General features: G+C 42.3%; 1 protein-coding gene across 3 annotated transcripts in view; it reads left to right on the top strand.

Moving 5' to 3' along the window:
- The window catches only part of LOC139575885 (tubby protein homolog), a 106,252-nt gene that overhangs the window by 62,102 nt on the left and 26,640 nt on the right, over positions 1 to 17,510 (top strand). For 2 of the 3 annotated variants that reach the window (XM_071401289.1, XM_071401287.1), the window contains exon 2: positions 16,614 to 16,665. In XM_071401289.1, coding sequence (XP_071257390.1) covers positions 16,614 to 16,665 — 52 coding nt within the window. Of the gene's footprint in view, positions 1 to 2,839; positions 3,413 to 16,613; positions 16,666 to 17,510 lie in introns of those variants that run through there. The other variant, XM_071401288.1, reaches the window with a different exon arrangement.

The following is a 17,510-nucleotide window of genomic DNA, read 5'->3' as shown; positions in this document are numbered from 1 at the left end:
GGCTCCTCTGCTCCAGAACTAAGCTCTGCAGCTGTGCATCACACTGACTGTCTGACTGGACCAGATATTTGAAGAGACCATGCATGTTTTACCCATTTTCAAAGGGAATCACATCAGCAAGGGTCCAGGGCACAGGACCATTATCACAATCACTGATCCTGCCATCCTCCAGTTTCCACAATGCCTCTGGACAAGCCTCTCACAAAGGTCTGTTTTGGGACAATCTAATTTCTCTGGGTAGTTTATAGTGTTAGTCTTTTAATGATATAACCATGATATTAGACAGCGCCTGAAACTTTTCTCATTGAATTGATTCTGTCCAGGGCTTGTTTGACATATACTGCAGTATATTACATTTCAGTCCTTGGAAAGTGTATGTGAGGGTAAACAAGAAGGGAGGGAGTCTGGTAGCAGGGGCACAGTGAGAATTATGATGATGATGTGATGGCTAGCAGGGATGGAGGGCGATCAGCGAGGGAGGGAGAGTGATCAGGGAGGGAGGGCAATCAGAGAGGGAGGAAGAGACCAGGGAGGGAGTCTGGTACAGGAGGCATAGTGAGGATGATGATGGAACTAAAGGGGCCCCCTGCTGTCTGTCATCTACCTGACCAGATCAGCCCCAACTTCAAAGGGCTCCCCCTCTGGCATCAAATATTTACCAGCCTGCTGTGCTTACACCTGCTCTGAGAAGACGAGAGGAGAGTAACTCGTCTGTCTGTGCTCTTAGACATCACACATTTATAAAGTACTGCACTCACCCTGATGGACTGATGTTAGTAATGTCAAGGCTTACTATGACAGTCCCACTTTACTGTCATGCATTTAGAAATGTGTTCACAGTGTTTTATCACTGTGCTGCAGATTGCTTAGCCTATGTTTAGTGTTGAAGTACAGTCCAGTGGTGCAGACAGACTATTATGGCTGAGCTTGATGATGGTAATGATGATCACTTTGAGGATGGTGATGGTAGTAGTGATGAAGATTTAGCTTATTTTCAACGAGCCAATATGTCAGAGGCACCTTTTTATTAGCGCTGTTGCCTAGCGAGAGTTGTCATATGGAGCAGCCAAGCCCTCAGAAGATCAGAGTATGTGAATCTCATGCTATACAGCATAGGAGGGACAGAACATGTTGTACTTACTTAGTATCCCTGCACATTATAAATATGGTTCTGGAACTGACCCTGTATACAGCATAGTATGCTTACTTACTTTATCGTGTTCTTCTTATTTTTATATCTCGTGTTTTTGTTCTACCTTGTTATTTTTAGTATTACACTGTTGTTGATTACTGCATTGTTGGGGTTAGAGCTGCAAGAAAGGCATTTCACTGACGATATGCTGGTCCTAACTTCCCCAGGGCCCAGGCTTTCTCTGGATCGTCTTATTTCACTGACGATATGCTGGTCCTAACTCCCCCAGGGCCCAGGCTTTCTCTGGATCGGCTTATTTCACTGACGATATGCTGGTCCTAACTCCCCCAGGGCCCAGGCTTTCTCTGGATCGGCTTATTTCACTGACGATATGCTGGTCCTAACTCCCCCAGGGCCCAGGCTTTCTCTGGATCGGCTTATTTCACTGAATTTATTTTACCATGACTGTTATTTACCTCCATTTTATATTTGTTGCTGAAGCCTGGATGTGTTGCCAGTCAGTTCTGTGTTTCCCAATACACCAGTGTACCAATGAACAGTAACCTGCAGATCAGTGATGCCTGTCATTGAGGCATACCGTAAATAATTGAGAGAGAATGCTGAAGCGCCCTCAATACTGCCTGCACTGCCTCTGACGTGTTAATCTGTCACATGACTCCAGTGACATTTATTTGACTAGCATTGTGTGCTATCGTGAATAATATACAGTGAAAAAGAAAGCAGATGACAGTATATCATGCCATAATTTATGTGCACGGAATCTGTATCAAAAGAACAGTCTCATCTGCACCGCTCTGACCTTGTTGGGGAAAATATATGCATGTTTCCCCAAGCATCACACATGCCTCAGCATAGCACATCCCTAAGATGGTGTGTGTGTGCTGAGTGGTTCAGCAAAATGTCTGTCAGCGGTGCTGAATATCAGAAACAATGTCCAGATTCACTGAATGTACACTAAATCAAAGTGACTGAATGTGACCGTGATAGAGATGAGCAGGAAAGAGCACAACATCCCCATGATGAAATATAGTTAAAACCTGGGGATGTTGTGGTGAAAATACAGTATACGGAAGGGCATTTTTTAACCATATAAAACCGGATATTCACCTGGTCAGTCTGTCATGGAAATGGCAGGTGTTCTACACTCAGTATAGGTTTGACAGAAAGAGCAGGCTGGTGGATCAGATTAATAGTTTATATATTCTATTTTGAAATTAAATGTTTATTAAACACATCTGATTTGCATTTTTTTTAAATACATTTTTCAGATTGCTGATTTAAGCCAACATGGAATTGCATCAATAAGCAGTTTTAAGGGAAATATATTTGATTGATTTAATGTTTAGTAATAACCATCAGAACCCACCAGGGGTGGGTGGGTGAGGGGCCAGCAGATGTGTGTGTGTGTGAGAGAGCTGGAGAGAGAGAGAGACTGAGGCAGTCATTATCACAGACAGACCGTGTGTCTTTGTCTGGAGCATGTTAAATGACTATTACAACTTCTCTGTACAATCATATGTTAATAACATTCACTCTCAGAGAATGAATAAATCATGTCTCAGAAAACACATCTGAGTCCATGCTTTAGCAGCTAGGTGTGTGTGTGTGGGGGGGGGGGGGGGGGGGGGGACTGGAACACTACGGCTGAAACATTAAAGCAGCAAGACAAAAGAGAATCTCTGGTACCTGTTTCCTCTGCCTTGCGGCTTGGTGCTCGATCCCACTCTAACTGATGCTCACGGAGAGATAGTGTGAGAGAGCCAGAGTGCGAGGGATAGAGAGAGCGATAGAGAGGTGGAGGAGAGAAGTGAGAGAGCACTGAGAGCGGGAGTGAGAGCAGAGCAGGGTGTGAGCGAGACAGAGCACGAGAACTAGAGAGAACGCGCACGTGAAGGAGAGGAGACTGAGAGAAGGGGGTTGTTTTATGTGTGCTGCTCGTGTGCAAGACTGAGGAGCCTTCCTGCCTGGATCGTTAGTCATCTCCAGCCCCAGAGCTGGGCTCTGTGCTCCATTAGGCTGTACTGACTGAGGAACACAGGGACAGACAAACAGAAGCTGGTGGACTTTGAGAGGGCTGTGCAGAGGATGTGCTGGCTGCGTGGGCTCTGTCGCCGTGATCGCTGTCGCCAGACCCCTCAGCTGCCTCTGACTCGCTCGGCTGCTATCGCAGGCCCCCCCTTAGCCCAGCACTCGGAGGACATCAGCAGTCAGTGGTAGAGAGATGAGCTCCAAGCACTCTTCCGACTGGATCCCCTACAGGTACAGTACAGTCCTCTAGGTGCTATTCAAGACTCCAAAGACCACAAGAGAAGGGAGTGTGTTGATGTTTGTGTGTACAAGTGTGAATAGCTATGCATGTTCCAGCACTATTAAGGATAGAGAGAATAAAGGATAACACTTGGGTGCGTGCTTGGAAGTTTAGATTGTTGACATCGATTGACCCTTCGCTAAGACCCGCCTCAGAATTTTGGGCAACCAATCGCAGTGCTCCAATGGATAGCAACTCTCCTTGAGTCTGACACCTCAGTCAAGCTCACAGGAAAAACAGTTTTCTTTCAGATATAAATTGTTTAAATGGTTAAATAATTGAACAGTGCAGCAGGGATAGTACTAGCTACTGTGATTCCTGAAATGCAGAGCCTCTTGGAGTATTTTTCGAATCTGAAATTATTTGTTTGCTTGCTCAGCTGGTTAGTTATCTGTCTCATTGACTACAAAATATTGCTAACGCTAACTAGCTAGCCACTTAATATAACTTGTTTTCTCTAAATGTATGTTAGCTAGCTAAGGTAGCCATGTTGTTAATACAACTCCCAACTGCAGTCAACATCAGGATACGATTTGAGAGCACTAGCTAGTTTAGTTCCAAAAGTGAGCTGCATCGCAATATGGGGTCCAGAGTATGGGCGAGTGGGTGTGTCGAAGGGAATGTAATGGGCGTGTGGAAGGAGTGGGTGTGTCGAAAGCGCTCTGCTATAGGTTCAACGGTTTTGATTGGTGGTGAGTTTTTTTCTTTTTTTTTCTTCCCCCATACAATAACCGCACGTTTAGCTACCGTACCGCGATAGTTTGGACTTTTGTTTTTAAGCCAGAGGATTAACCTGAGTCATATTTCACTGTAAGTTTTATATAAATAGTTATACATTTTCAGTTATAAAACTGATGATTGTTTATTTTTGATTAAATGTATTGATGATGGTTGTACTGTTGTTTCATGCGTTGTATGTGTGTGCTTCCTATGACTGTCACCCTGATATTGGCTACTAGTTAGCTACTTCGCACACTGTTGCCGGACAGTAGTGCTTGTCAAGCGGGAGCAAAGTGCACTGTGTCCTGGTGTTGCCGTTCATGCCCTCCCCATTGAGTAGTAGACTGTATGTACATTATGTATGTATCTAGATAGTTATCAATATAGGCTGCTATCCTAATTGATATAAAATCATGTGAGAGAAAAAAATGGCCACGTTAGCTATCGCCGGCGGTTATCGACATGTCGTACAGTCCAATCAGCCATGCAAAATGGTCTTGAGTGGCAACAAATCTGCCCAATTAGCTGATTTGCTTTCCATACACCCACTACTTTCGACACACCAACTCGCCTATACTCTGGTCGCCATATTGGGCTGTAGCTACCTATACCGGCCAAAAGTTGTTAGCTAGTAGCTTTGACTGCATGCTGACAGTTAGACTTGCTCTGGAACTTTGGCAACTACTAAGTATTTTTAAACCGACTGCTTTGGGCTGGATGTGCCAATGTGAATAGCAAACGGAGCAACTTTGTTAAGGCAAGCCTAAATTATACTGAGTATACAAAACATTAAAAACACCTGCTCTTTCCATGACATAGACTGATCTAGGGGAAAGCCATGATCCCGTATTGATGTCACTTGTTAAATCCACTTCAATCAGTGTAGATGAAGGGAAGGAGACAGGTTAAAGAAGGATTTTTAAGCCCTTAGAAAATTGAAACATGGATTGTGTATGTGTGTCATTCAGAGGGTGAATGGGCAAGACAAAATATGAAAGTGCCTTTGAATGGGGTATGGTAGTAGGTGCCAGGTGCACCGGTATGAGATATTTGAGTGCTTTGTAAAAGTATTCACCCCCCTTGGCGTTTTTCCTATTTTGTTGCATTACAACTTGTAATTTAAATAGATTTTTATTTGGATTTCATGTAATGGACATACACAAAATAGTCCAAATTGGTGAAGTGAAATGAAAAAATTTACTTGTTTCAAAAAATACAAAAAATAAAAAACATTGAATGTCCACCTGTGTGCAATCTAAGTGTCACATTATCTGTCACATGATCTCAGTGTATATATACACTTATTCTGAAAGGCCCCAGAGTCTGCAACACCATTAAGCAAGGGGCACCACCAAGCAAGCGGCACCATGAAGACCAATGAGCTCTCCAAACAGGTCAGGGACAAAGTTGTGTAGAAGTACAGATCAGGGTTGGGTTATAAAAAAATATCAGAAACTTTCCACGGAGCACCACTAAATCCATTGTTAAAAAATGGAAAGAATATGGCACCACAACAAACCTGCCAAGAGAGGGCTGCCCACCAAAACTCACGGACCAGGCAAGGAGGGCATTAATCAGAGGCAACAAAGAGACCAAGATAACCCTGAAGGAGCTGCAAAGCTCCCCAGCGGAGATTGGAGTATCTGTCCATAGGACCACTTTAAGCCGTGCACTCCACAGAGCTGGGCTTTACAGAAGAGTGGCCAGAAAAAAAGCCATTACTTAAAGAAAAAAATAAGGAAACACGTTTGGTGTTCGCCAAAATGTGGGAGACTCCCTAAACAAATGGAAGAAGGTACTTTTTAGCCATCAAGGAAAACGCTACGTCTGGCACAAACCCAACACCTCTCATCACCCCGAGAACACTATCCCCACAGTGAAGCATGGTGGTGGCAGCATCATGCTGTGGGGATATTTTTCATTGCCAGGGACTGGGAAACTGGTCAAACTTGAAGGAATGATGGATGGCACTAAATACAGAGAAATTCTTGAAGGAAACCTGTTTCAGTCTTACAGAGATTTGCGACTAGGACGGAGGTTCACCTTCCAGCAGGACAATGACCCTAAGCATACTGCTAAAGCAGCACTCGAGTGGTTTAAGGGGAAACATTTAATTGTCTTGGAATGGCCTAGTCAAAGCCCAGACCTCAATCCAATTGAGAATATGTGGTATGACTTAAAGATTGCTGTACACCAGCAGTGGTAGGCATGTTGTGTAAATCAAATAATACCAACCCCCCCAAAATCTATTTTAATTTCAGGTAGTAAGGCAACAAAATAGGAAAAATGCCAATAGGCGTGAATACTTTCACAAGGCACTATGTACATGAAGGCAGGGTAAAGTGACTAGGCATCAGGATAGATAATAAGAGTACAATAAAGAACAGTTTAGCAGCAGCAAATGATGAGTCTAAATGTAGAGTGTGTTTGAATCAGTGGAGGCTGCTGAGGGGGGGATGGCTTTCCTACCGTAATGGAGTGCATGGAATGGTATTAAACAAATGGTTTTCGATTCACTACATTACACCCCATTCCTGCCATTATTATGAGCCGTCCTTCCCTCAGCAGCCTCCACTGGTATGTACGTATGTATGTACAGGTGAAGTCGGAAGTTTATATACACCTTAGCCAAATACATTTAAACTCAGTTTTTCACAATTCCTGCCATTTAATCCTAGTAAAGGTTCCCTGTCTTAGGTCAGTTAGGATCACCACTTTATTTTAAGAATGTGAAATGTCAGTATAATAGTAGAGAGAATTATTTATTTCAGCTTTTATTTCTTTCATCGCATTCCCAGTGGGTCAGACGTTTACATACACTCAATTAGTATTTGGTAGCAATGCCTCAAACAATTTAAACGTTTTGGGTAGCCTTCCACAAGCTTCCCACAACAAGTTGGGTGAATTTTGGCCTATTCCCTCTGACAGAGCTGGTGTAACTGAGTCAGGTTTGTAGGCCTCCTTGCACGCACACGCTTTTTCAGTTCTGCCCACACATGTTTTATAGAATTGAGGTCAGGGCTTTGTGATGGCCACTCCAACACCTTAACTTTGTTGTCCTTAAGCCATTTTGCCACAACGTTGGAAGTATGCTTGGGGTCATTATCCATTTGGAAGACCCATTTATGACCAAGCTTTAACTTCCTGACTGATGTCTTGAGATGTTGCTTCAATATATCCACCTAATTTTCCATCCTCATGATGCCATCTACTTTGTGAAGTGCACCAGTCCCTCCTGCAGCAAAGCATCCCCACAACATGAGGCTGCCACCCCTGTGCTTCACGGTTGGGATGGTGTTCTTCGGCTTGCAAGTCTCCCCCTTTTTCCTCCAAAGATAACGATGGTCATTATGGCCAAACGGTTCTATTTTTGTTTCATCAGACCAGAGGAAATTTCTCCAAAAAGTACGATCTTTGTCCCCATATGCAGTTGCAAACCGTAGTCTGGCTTTTTTATGGCAGTTTTGGAGCAGTGGCTTCTTCCTTGCTGAGCGGCCTTTCAGGTTATGTCGATATAGGACTCGTTTTTACTGTGGATATAGATACTTTTGTACCTGTTTCCTCCAGCATCTTCACAAGGTCCTTTGCTGTTGTTCTGGGATTGATTTGAACTTTTTGCACCAAAGTACGTTCATCTCTAGGAGACAGAACGCGTCTCCTTCCTGAGCGGTATGACGGCTGCGTGGTCCCGTGGTGTTTATACTTGCGTACTATTGTTTGTACAGATGAACGTGGTACCTTCGGGCATTTGGACATTGCTCCCAAGGATGAACCAGACTTGTGGAGGTCGACAATTTATTTTCTGAGGTCTTGTCTGACTTCTTTTGATTTTCCCATGATGTCAAGCAAAGAGGCACTGAGTTTGAAGGTAGGCCTTGAAATACATCCACAGGTACACCTCCAATTGACTGAAATTATGTCAATTAGCCTAGCAGAGGCTTCTAAAGCCATGACATAATTTCCTGGAATTTTCCAAGTTGTTTAAAGGCACAGTCAACTTAGTGTATGTAAACTTCTGACCCACTGGAATTGTATTACAGTGAATTATAAGTGAAATAATCTGTCTGTAAACAGTTGCTGGAAAAATGACTTGTGTCATGCACAAAGTAGATGTCCTAACCAACTTGCTAAAACTATAATTTGTTAAAACTTCTTTGGGATAGGGGGGCGCTGTTTTCACTTTGTAAAAAATCGTTCCCAAATTAAACTGCCTCGTACTCAATTCTTGCTCGTACAATATGCATATTATTATTACTATTGGATAGAAAACACTCTCAAGTTTCTAAACCCGTTTGAATTATATCTGTGAGTAAAACAGAACTCATTTTGCAGCAAACTTCCTGTGAGGAAGTGAAAAATCTGAAATCGAGGCTCTGTTCCAGGGCCTTCCTATTCATTTGCTTGAAATCTATGGATATTCATGCACTTCATACGCCTTCCACTAGATGTCAAGAGGCAGTGAGAGGTGGAATGGGGTGTCTAGCTTGATCTGAGGCCGAACAAGAGTTCTTGGAATGACGTGACCACTTTTTCCTTTGTTCAGCAAGGCGCGGGAAGGAACCCTGGATTGCGTTCTGAAAAGCTTTCGTTATAGACGGCTAATATCTCCGGCTTTGATTTTATTTGATAAATGTGATAATATCATCGTAAAGTATGTTTTTTCAATATAGTTTTATCAGATTATTGAAAGTTTATCGGGAGTTTTGGCTTTTTCCGTTCTCTGCGTTTGGTGATGATGGACAGCTTCGTGCCACTTGGCTAGCTTTGGTTGCTTATTCGACAAGAGACAAGGACATTCTAAAACCAAACAACGATTGTTCTGGACAAAGGACCCCTTGTACAAGATTCTGATGGAAGCTCAGCAAAAGTAGGAACCATTTATGATGTTATTTCGTATTTCTGTTGAAAATGTTTAGTAATATTTTCCGCCCTGATTTTGGGCGCTGTCTCGCTATAACGTAAGCTGTATGTCGTACTAAAGTTATTTTTAAGAATCCAACACAGCGGTTGCATTAAGAACTAGTGTATCTTTCATTTGCTGTCCAACATGTATTTTTTAGTAAAGTTTATGATAAGTTATTTGGTCAGATTAGGTGAGTGTCAGAAATATATCCGGACATTCTGGGAAAAAGTTGCTACGTTTTCACAATGTATAACCACGGATTTCAGCTCTAAATATGCACATTTTCGAACAAACCATATATGTATTGTGTAATATGATGTTATAGTACTGTCATCTGATGAAAATTGTTAGTGGTTAGTGAAGGTTAGTGAAGGTTAGTGAATAAATTTATATCTTTTGCTGTTTTTTTCGCTATCGCTACCTTTGCGTTGAATGAATGCGGTTGTGTGGTTGGCTATTGTAGTAAGCTAATATAATGCTATATTGTGTTTTTGCTGTAAAACACTTAAAAAATCTGAAATATTGGCTGGATTCACAAGATGTTTGTCTTTCATTTGCTGTACACCATGTATTTTTCATAAATGTTTTATGATGAGTATTTAGGTATTTCACGTTGGTCTCTGTAATTGTTCTAGCTGCTTCGGGTGCTATTTGTGATTGTAGCTGCAATGTAAAACTATGATTTATACCTGAAATATGCACATTTTTCGAACAAAACATAGATTTATTGTATAACATGTTATAAGACTGTCATCTGATGAAGTTGTTTCTTGGTTAGTGACTAATTCTATCTCTATTTGTTCGGTTTTGTGCAAGCTACCTGTGCTGTGAAAGAAATGTCTGTGCTTTTTTGTATTTGGTGGTGAGCTAACATAAATATACGTGGTGTTTTCGCTGTAAAACATTTAAAAAATCGGACATGTTGGCTGGATTCACAAGATGTTTATCTTTCATTTGCTGTATTGGACTTGTTAATGTGTGAAAGTGAAATATAAAATTTCGCGCGCTGCCTTTTCAGTGGAATGTGGGGGGTTTTAATGACTCCAACCTGAGTGTATGTAAACTTCCGACTTCAACTGTATGTATGTATGTATGTGTGGGGGGGCGCGCGCGGTCAGTGCATATCCATTTGGTAGCTGAAGGAATTAATAGGATTTCCTTACCCAAATATGACTATTTGGTCATTTCTAAGGTCATAAAACCCCTTATGAATATGGTTTAGTTTGTTTACCAAAGTAATTGATTACTTTCTGCAAGTTATTCACCTCTGAAACAATTAAGTTAGCGACAACACTAGATACCCAGATCAGCTATCTAGCTCAAAAACTAGCTTGTCTAACGTTACATGGAAACTTCCAGAAGAAATGGAGAAATCATCAGATGGACAATTAACAGCAAACGATGGTATGGTTTCAGGTACTCCCCTTCAGAATGTAACTGTGGGGGGAAATACTGCTATGGGTGATGAACATTTGGTGAACACAGACAACAATGGTCACAACTTGCTTCCAGTCCCCAGCTCAGGACGTTACCTTACGACCCCGGCACTTCAGTCAAGCCCCAGTGGAAAAAGATGAGAGGCCAAGAGGGTATGTCACTTCTTGAGATGCAAAACAATATTCTAATGCTTTTGACAGCAAAGATAGATGAAAGGGAGAATACGATGAAAATTGAGGCCAAGAAAAAAATCTGACTTTATCGTTGGAGAAGTGAAAACCCTCAAGTGACATGAAGAAAGTGAATGTTATCTGCCAGGAAAATGAAAAGAAGGTGGCTGAACTCGAGCAAAGGGTGAATGAGGCGGAGAGATACCAGCGCAGGTGGAACTTGAGGCTCCATGGAATTCCAGAGCAGGCGGATGAGGACATCAAATGCAGAGTTGTTGACATCTGTGGAGCTGTCATTCCCAAATCAAAAGCCAAACTTCAGGAAAATGTGGACATCGTTCATCGTTTGGGAAGACTCAAGGATCAAGACAAGAGACCAAGGACAACCATCATCCGGTACACGGGATCTCTGGAGGCGAGCGAAGAATTGTGAGTTCCTCATCGAGCAAAAATTGAGGTTCACGGAGGATCTGACCTCAATGGACAAAGTGACAGGAGAGAAAGTGTGGCCGATGGTGGCTGCAGCTCGAAAGGCAGAGAGAACGTAATTTCAGAACATTTGAGAGAGAGCCAGAGTCTAATTCGGACAGAACTGGTGGGCCTAAAAACTGCCTAATTTCCAGGTGAAAAGCAGCCTTTTATTATAAAAAATTTACACAAACACTTGAATGAGAAAAGGCTAACTTGAGAACTGGTAAACTAAAGACTAACTATGGGTGAGTAAGTGCTTATTGTAAAGTTTATGCAATGTCTCCCCCTTGTGGGAGTAAGAATACTTTGGTAACTTTGACCAGTATTTGTTTGTTTTTTGTTGGAGAGGTTAATAATGGGATGGAAATCCTTTTGAGTTACATATCCTTAGGAAAAGCTTATATTAGCATAACAAGGTTGTTGGTTGAAGTTTGTCTATCTCTTTGTTCAAATAATGTTAGGGGTATTCGTAATTTACTCAAATGTACGGCTATTTTCCTGTATTGCAAACGGTTCTTTCTACAAGAGACTCATGCTTGTTCTTCCGATTTAGCTTTTTGGAAAAATCAATGGGGTAACAATATCTGGTTATCATATGGCAACAACCAGTCTGTAGCTGTAGCAGTTTTAAGAGGTGCATCAGTAGTAAGACTCACCACTCTGGACATTGGTTAATTTTAACAGTGAATTTCAACAGTGAAATGTTTTTTATTAGGGAATATTTATGCATCCAACAACAAACAAAACAACAGGATATTATTTCAAGAATTTGAAGAGATTAATAAAGTTATAGGTGTATTTCAGGATATCAAAATGATCTTAGGTGGAGATAGTAATTCTGTATTTAGCCCTCACCCTCCGATCCAACAGGTCCCAGACGTGCTCAATGGGATTGAGATCCGGGCTCTTCGCTTGCCATGGCAAAACACTGACATTCCTGTCTTGCAGGAAATCACGCACAGAACGAGCAGTATGGCTGGTGGCATTGTCATGCTGGAGGGTAATGTCAGGATGAGCCTGCAGGAAGGGTACCACATGAGGGAGGAGGATGTCTTCCCTGTAACGCACAGCGTTGAGATTGCCTGCAATGACAACAAGCTCAGTCCGATGATGCTGTGACACACCGCCATAGACCATGACGGACCCTCCACCTCCAAATCGATCCCGCTCCAGAGTACAGGCCTCGGTGTAACGCTCATTCCATCGACGATAAACTCAAATCCGACCATCACCCCTGGTAAGACAAAACCGCGACTCGTCAGTGAAGAGCCCTTTTTGCCAGTCCTGTCTGCTCCAGCGACGGTGGGTTTGTGCCCATAGGCGACGTTGTTGCCGGTGATGTCTGGTGAGGACCTGCCTTACATCAGGCCTACAAGCCCTCAGTCCAGCCTCTCTCAGCCTATTGCGGACAGTCTGATCACTGATGGAGGGATTGTGCGTTCCTTGCATAACTCGGGCAGTTGTTGTTGCCATCCTGTTCCTGTCCCGCAGGTGTGATGTTCGGATGTACTGATCCTGTGCAGGTGTTGTTACACGTGGTCTGCCACTGCAAGGACGATCAGCTGAGTTTAGTAATAAAAAAAAATCTTTTTTGGGGTGAAGGTGCCGCCACTACTTGTGAACTACTGGCTAAAAATATACTGGTGTACTGGAGAATCTCTGTAATTCAGAGCCATTCAGTGGCTAGCCACGTTATTAACATAATTTTATCAGGTTCCCATGAAGCAATTGTAATGACAATCTACCACAACATACCAGAGTTTCCTGGTTAGCAAAGGGTAGTAGTCTGTGTTTCATTTCATTGTGTATTAAAAACACAGTTTGAGATCATTGTTAGGGGATTTCACCAGTGGTTAGAAGGGGGAATTGGGCTTCCTTGGAAAATGTTGTCTGAGGTTGCAACAGTAACCAAGGGGGGCAGGGCTTAGCGAAGGGTCTGTTGTGGTCATTGGTGTGTGGTAGGATCTAATTGATGTTTCTTTGGTTTTGTCTTTCAATAATGATGACAGCCTCACTGTATCTCTTAGTGCTTTATAATAACTGTAGTAGTTATGACTGGTTATTCATGTGAAAATATTTTGGACCTGTCTTTATCGTGTACTTATTGACCCACTTTTTTTATATCCTTAAACTGAAGTACACATCCAATTCCAATGTTGTGTAGGTTACTGTATTATTGGTGAGTCGTAAAGTTTAACTGTAAAGTTTAGCTGTCTTCTGCTCATATGAAAGTCTATTTGGGGAATATATGGCACCGTTTTACTGTAATCCAATTACATGGGGATTTTCTCATGCAGAATCTGGTGTAGTAGAATCCATAAAAAGCTCTGCTCATTTCCCCCAAAGTGTATTTTCTCCACTACTACCACCTTGGGAAGCAGCAGCCATTGTTTTGCTCTGTGTGACCCCTGCATGTCTCTCCCCATACATTGGTAATGCATTCTGCTGATTATAGGAATTGTTAATAATGTCAGTGTTATTTATCAGTTAGCTTCTTTTTGGGTGAAATAAAGACTTATGTCTGCTCTCGATGGCATTACTACTGCTGCTGTTGCTACTGCTGCTGCTGTTTCCTCCAAGAGAAGCGCCATTGCCATGGTTGCATGGCTTCCTCTGCTCCTATTGGCTCCTCGTTGCTATAAGTTACGGAGCTGTCTTGACATGAATCTCATTGAGAGATTGCGTCAGGAGAGCTGGCCTCCTATAATGGAGCAATAAAGGTAGTGATAGATCTGTGTGTACGTACACGTACTCATGTTGCTGCTTCTAAGAATGCGCGCACACACAGACACACACACACACACACCAACATTAAACACACACGCTTGAGTGTCCTGGATTTGTATTTGGCAGGGTCTAGGGTTCTTAAACCCAATTATTAGAGGATGTATTTATCTGAGAGGAAGAGCAACCACAGGGATTGGTTCAATATGAGCCTACCAGGAACAGTAGTTCAAAATATCTGTTATCATTTCAGTCAATCTAGGGAACTAATAAGTTCCTTTCATTAAATCAAATCTCCTCATAGAAAATAATAATTGAAAATTAAATTAAATTAGCTTTTGTATTTTAACTTTTTGCTGTATAGTTTCTTGTTAAGCGTGTTCATCGTTAAGTGCTCTATGACAAATTACTTTGTGAAGAGAACTCATCAAAAAATGTTTCTTATATATTTTCTATATTAAGATGAGATTACGATGATAAGAGTGATATAGCAGTAGTTAGTGACATTAGTAATGTAGATAATAACGGTGATATTGATGTTGTAGGCCTAGGTGTTAAAGGTAATAGACAGGATGACGTATTAGGTGACGCAGTGTCCTCTTCAATAACTGTCCTCAGGGACAAGAGCCCTTAAACAACACACTACACTGACATGCTCAGGCACTGCCACAGAGTCACATTGCTTACCTGTGGGAGGTTGATATGGGAGGGGAGCTGAGGGGTGAGAAGAGGGTAGGGGGGAACAGGCAGAGAGCGGGTGTTCCTCTCAACTTGGAGGCCTGGCCAGCCCTTCATGGATGGTTTCTCAGAGCGATAAGCAGTTCCTCCCATCAGATGGAGCCTGCCTGGTGCCTTCCATGAAAAATGTATGTATGGGGCCTGGTGGCGAGCCGGGCGAGACGAGGGGAGGTGACCCGGGGACTCAGCTGCACCTCTGTGGCCTCTCATTAATCCCATGTGAGCCAGCTCTGAGCCAGCCCAGACTATCAGACTCACTCTGACTCCGGCAGGTCACAGCCAAACACACACAGCACTACACACAGCACTGCCAGGGAGGGATGCCAGGCTACCTATACTGTTCCTACTGTACACAGAAGCTAACAATTACATATCTACCTACTGTAAAAAGTGCCTAACACTTTAAAGTACACAATCTTTAAATGTGGGCCACGTACTGTATTGTGCATACTAAGAGACGTATACGCATACTGTACACACACAGGCTTCTTGAATATAGTGCAAGTGCTTGCACAACAATCATACATCACCAATTCCTATGAAAATGTTCGATATTTAAACCAAGGAAAAAACTTTTTTTTTAAAAGCATAAATTGCATCAAGGACTTGGCAACAGAAATTGTGGAATTGGCATGATTTCAGAGAAATGCAATTGAAAACCTGTATCATATTGAGTGTATTAGACAAGAGTGTATCAGTGAACAATATGTCTCTGTTTTATTATGTAAAACGTAATGTAAGGCATTTGAGCTAATTGTTTTCTTTACGACGACAACCCTCATTGATTATTCATGTGATGCTGGTAGACAGCACAACATTCTAACTATTCTGTGGAGGGAACATCAAAATAGAATATCTGCTAAGACATCCCTCTGCACTGCAGGTAAAACATATAAAACACTTACTAGGAACTTCACCAGCGCTGTGTTCCCAATAGGGACAGCATTAATGCATGACTGTTGGGGGGTCAATGGGTACTGTTCAGACTACGTTGTTATTGACATCAATGAGGGTGGGTGGGGGCAAGAAGAGTGGAGGTGTCTAATGCACATTCTAGCTTACCACTGATGCAGATCAATTAATATATCTTCTCTATTGTAATGCGGTAGTTGACCCTCATTTTAGCAGCTCTGTTTATGTCATTATCTACCTGTCTGAAACACATTCACACACTTGATTGCTGACTGTCGCTAGTGAGTGTTTTTCTGTGTGTATGTGGCACACACACACACACACACACACACACACACACACACACACACACACACACACACACACACTAACCACAAATACACATATTGTTGAACCTCCCTGGTTCTGCTCCATCTACCGAAGCACTGTTCCCCTTCCCCTGACCTTCAGCCTCTTATTGTCTTTAATTAAGAACCCTTTTGTCTAAACGGTCTGGGCAATGCCAAGCAGCACAGATTGAATGGGCAATCAGGGAGTGTGTCATTGCTGATTTAGAGGTTGCGTGTGTTTGGGGGTGGGAGGGATGGGAGGGATGGGAACGATGGCAACTGGCTGAGACAGAGCGTTACCATTGCCTTTTAGTCCGATCACACAGGATAAAGATGTTAGATCAACGTCCAATTGTGATTATGATTTGAATTTTCCCTAGTACTTCATATACATGTTGTTTTGACAGATTTCTGTATGATGTCATTCTACACGTTTTGTAATGTAATCGTAAGAGTTATGTGTCGCTCCCTAGGCTACATGACATGTCACTCCCAATGACTACTGCGTCTCCTCCAGTGACAGACACTGCATTTTCAAGAGATCACCTGCTTCACAGGAAAGCTTCATGAGAGAGATTAATGTATCCCCTTTTCCCATAATTTCCAAGTGGTTCTCGCAGTTTAACAAACAGGAGAGGAAACTCATCTGGAGTGTGTGTCTGTTCTGTAGAATGTCAAAGAAATGGAAAGAGCTTTTGTTTTAACCATCTCTCTCTCTCTCTTTGTTTCTCTCTCTTGCTCTTTGCAGTACCTTGGACGATGAGGGCAGCAACCTCCGCCAACAGAAGCTAGACAGACAGGTAGGTCTCCCATGTCCCTGTATTGTAGCAGAGCAGCTCAGCCATTTACTGATATGAACCTCCTCTGTTGTTCCTTGGCTGGTAGAGGAGACTGTAGTGTGAGGAAAAGAGAGGAAGAATATACTCTACAGCAGGGTTGCACAATAATTGCTCAATTTTTGTGAACTAGAAAGTTCACACACCTGGTTTTCATGGTAGAAAATAATTACATCTCTCTCTGATTATTCCTTTCCTTCCAGTTCTCTGCTGCCAATGACTGGAACGAATTGCAAAAATCACTGAAGCTGGAGTCTTATATCTCCCTCTCTAACTTTAAGCATCAGCTGTCAGAGCAGCTTACCGATCACTGTACCTGTACACAGCCAATCTGTAAATAGCACACCCAACTACCTCATCCCCATATTGTTACTTACCCTCTTGCTCTTTTGCACCCCAGTATCTCTACTTGCACATCATCATCTGCACATCTATCACTCCAGTGTTAATGCTAAATTGTAATTATTTCGCCTCCATGGCCTATTTATTGCCTTACCTCCCTACTCTTCTACAGTTGCACACACAGTACATAGATTTTTCTATTGTATTATTGACTGTACGTTTGTTTATGTGTAACTCTGTGTTGTTGTTTTTGTCGCACTGCTTTGCTTTATCTTGGCCAGGTCGCAGTTGTAAATGAGAACTTGTTCTCAACTGGCCTACCTGGTTAAATAAAGGTGAAATATATTTTTTTAAACATTAGGCAGGGATCAAAGCCAGCTAATCTGGCTAATTGTTTTTTAAGGAGATCAGTGTTATACTTAAGCAATAAGGCCAGAGGAGGTGTGGTTTACAGCTATTAGCTGTGG

This window comes from Salvelinus alpinus, chromosome 5 (assembly GCF_045679555.1).
Source record: "Salvelinus alpinus chromosome 5, SLU_Salpinus.1, whole genome shotgun sequence".
In the NCBI taxonomy this organism is placed as follows: Eukaryota; Metazoa; Chordata; class Actinopteri; order Salmoniformes; family Salmonidae; genus Salvelinus; species Salvelinus alpinus.
This window is presented reverse-complemented; position numbering and strand designations above follow the sequence as displayed.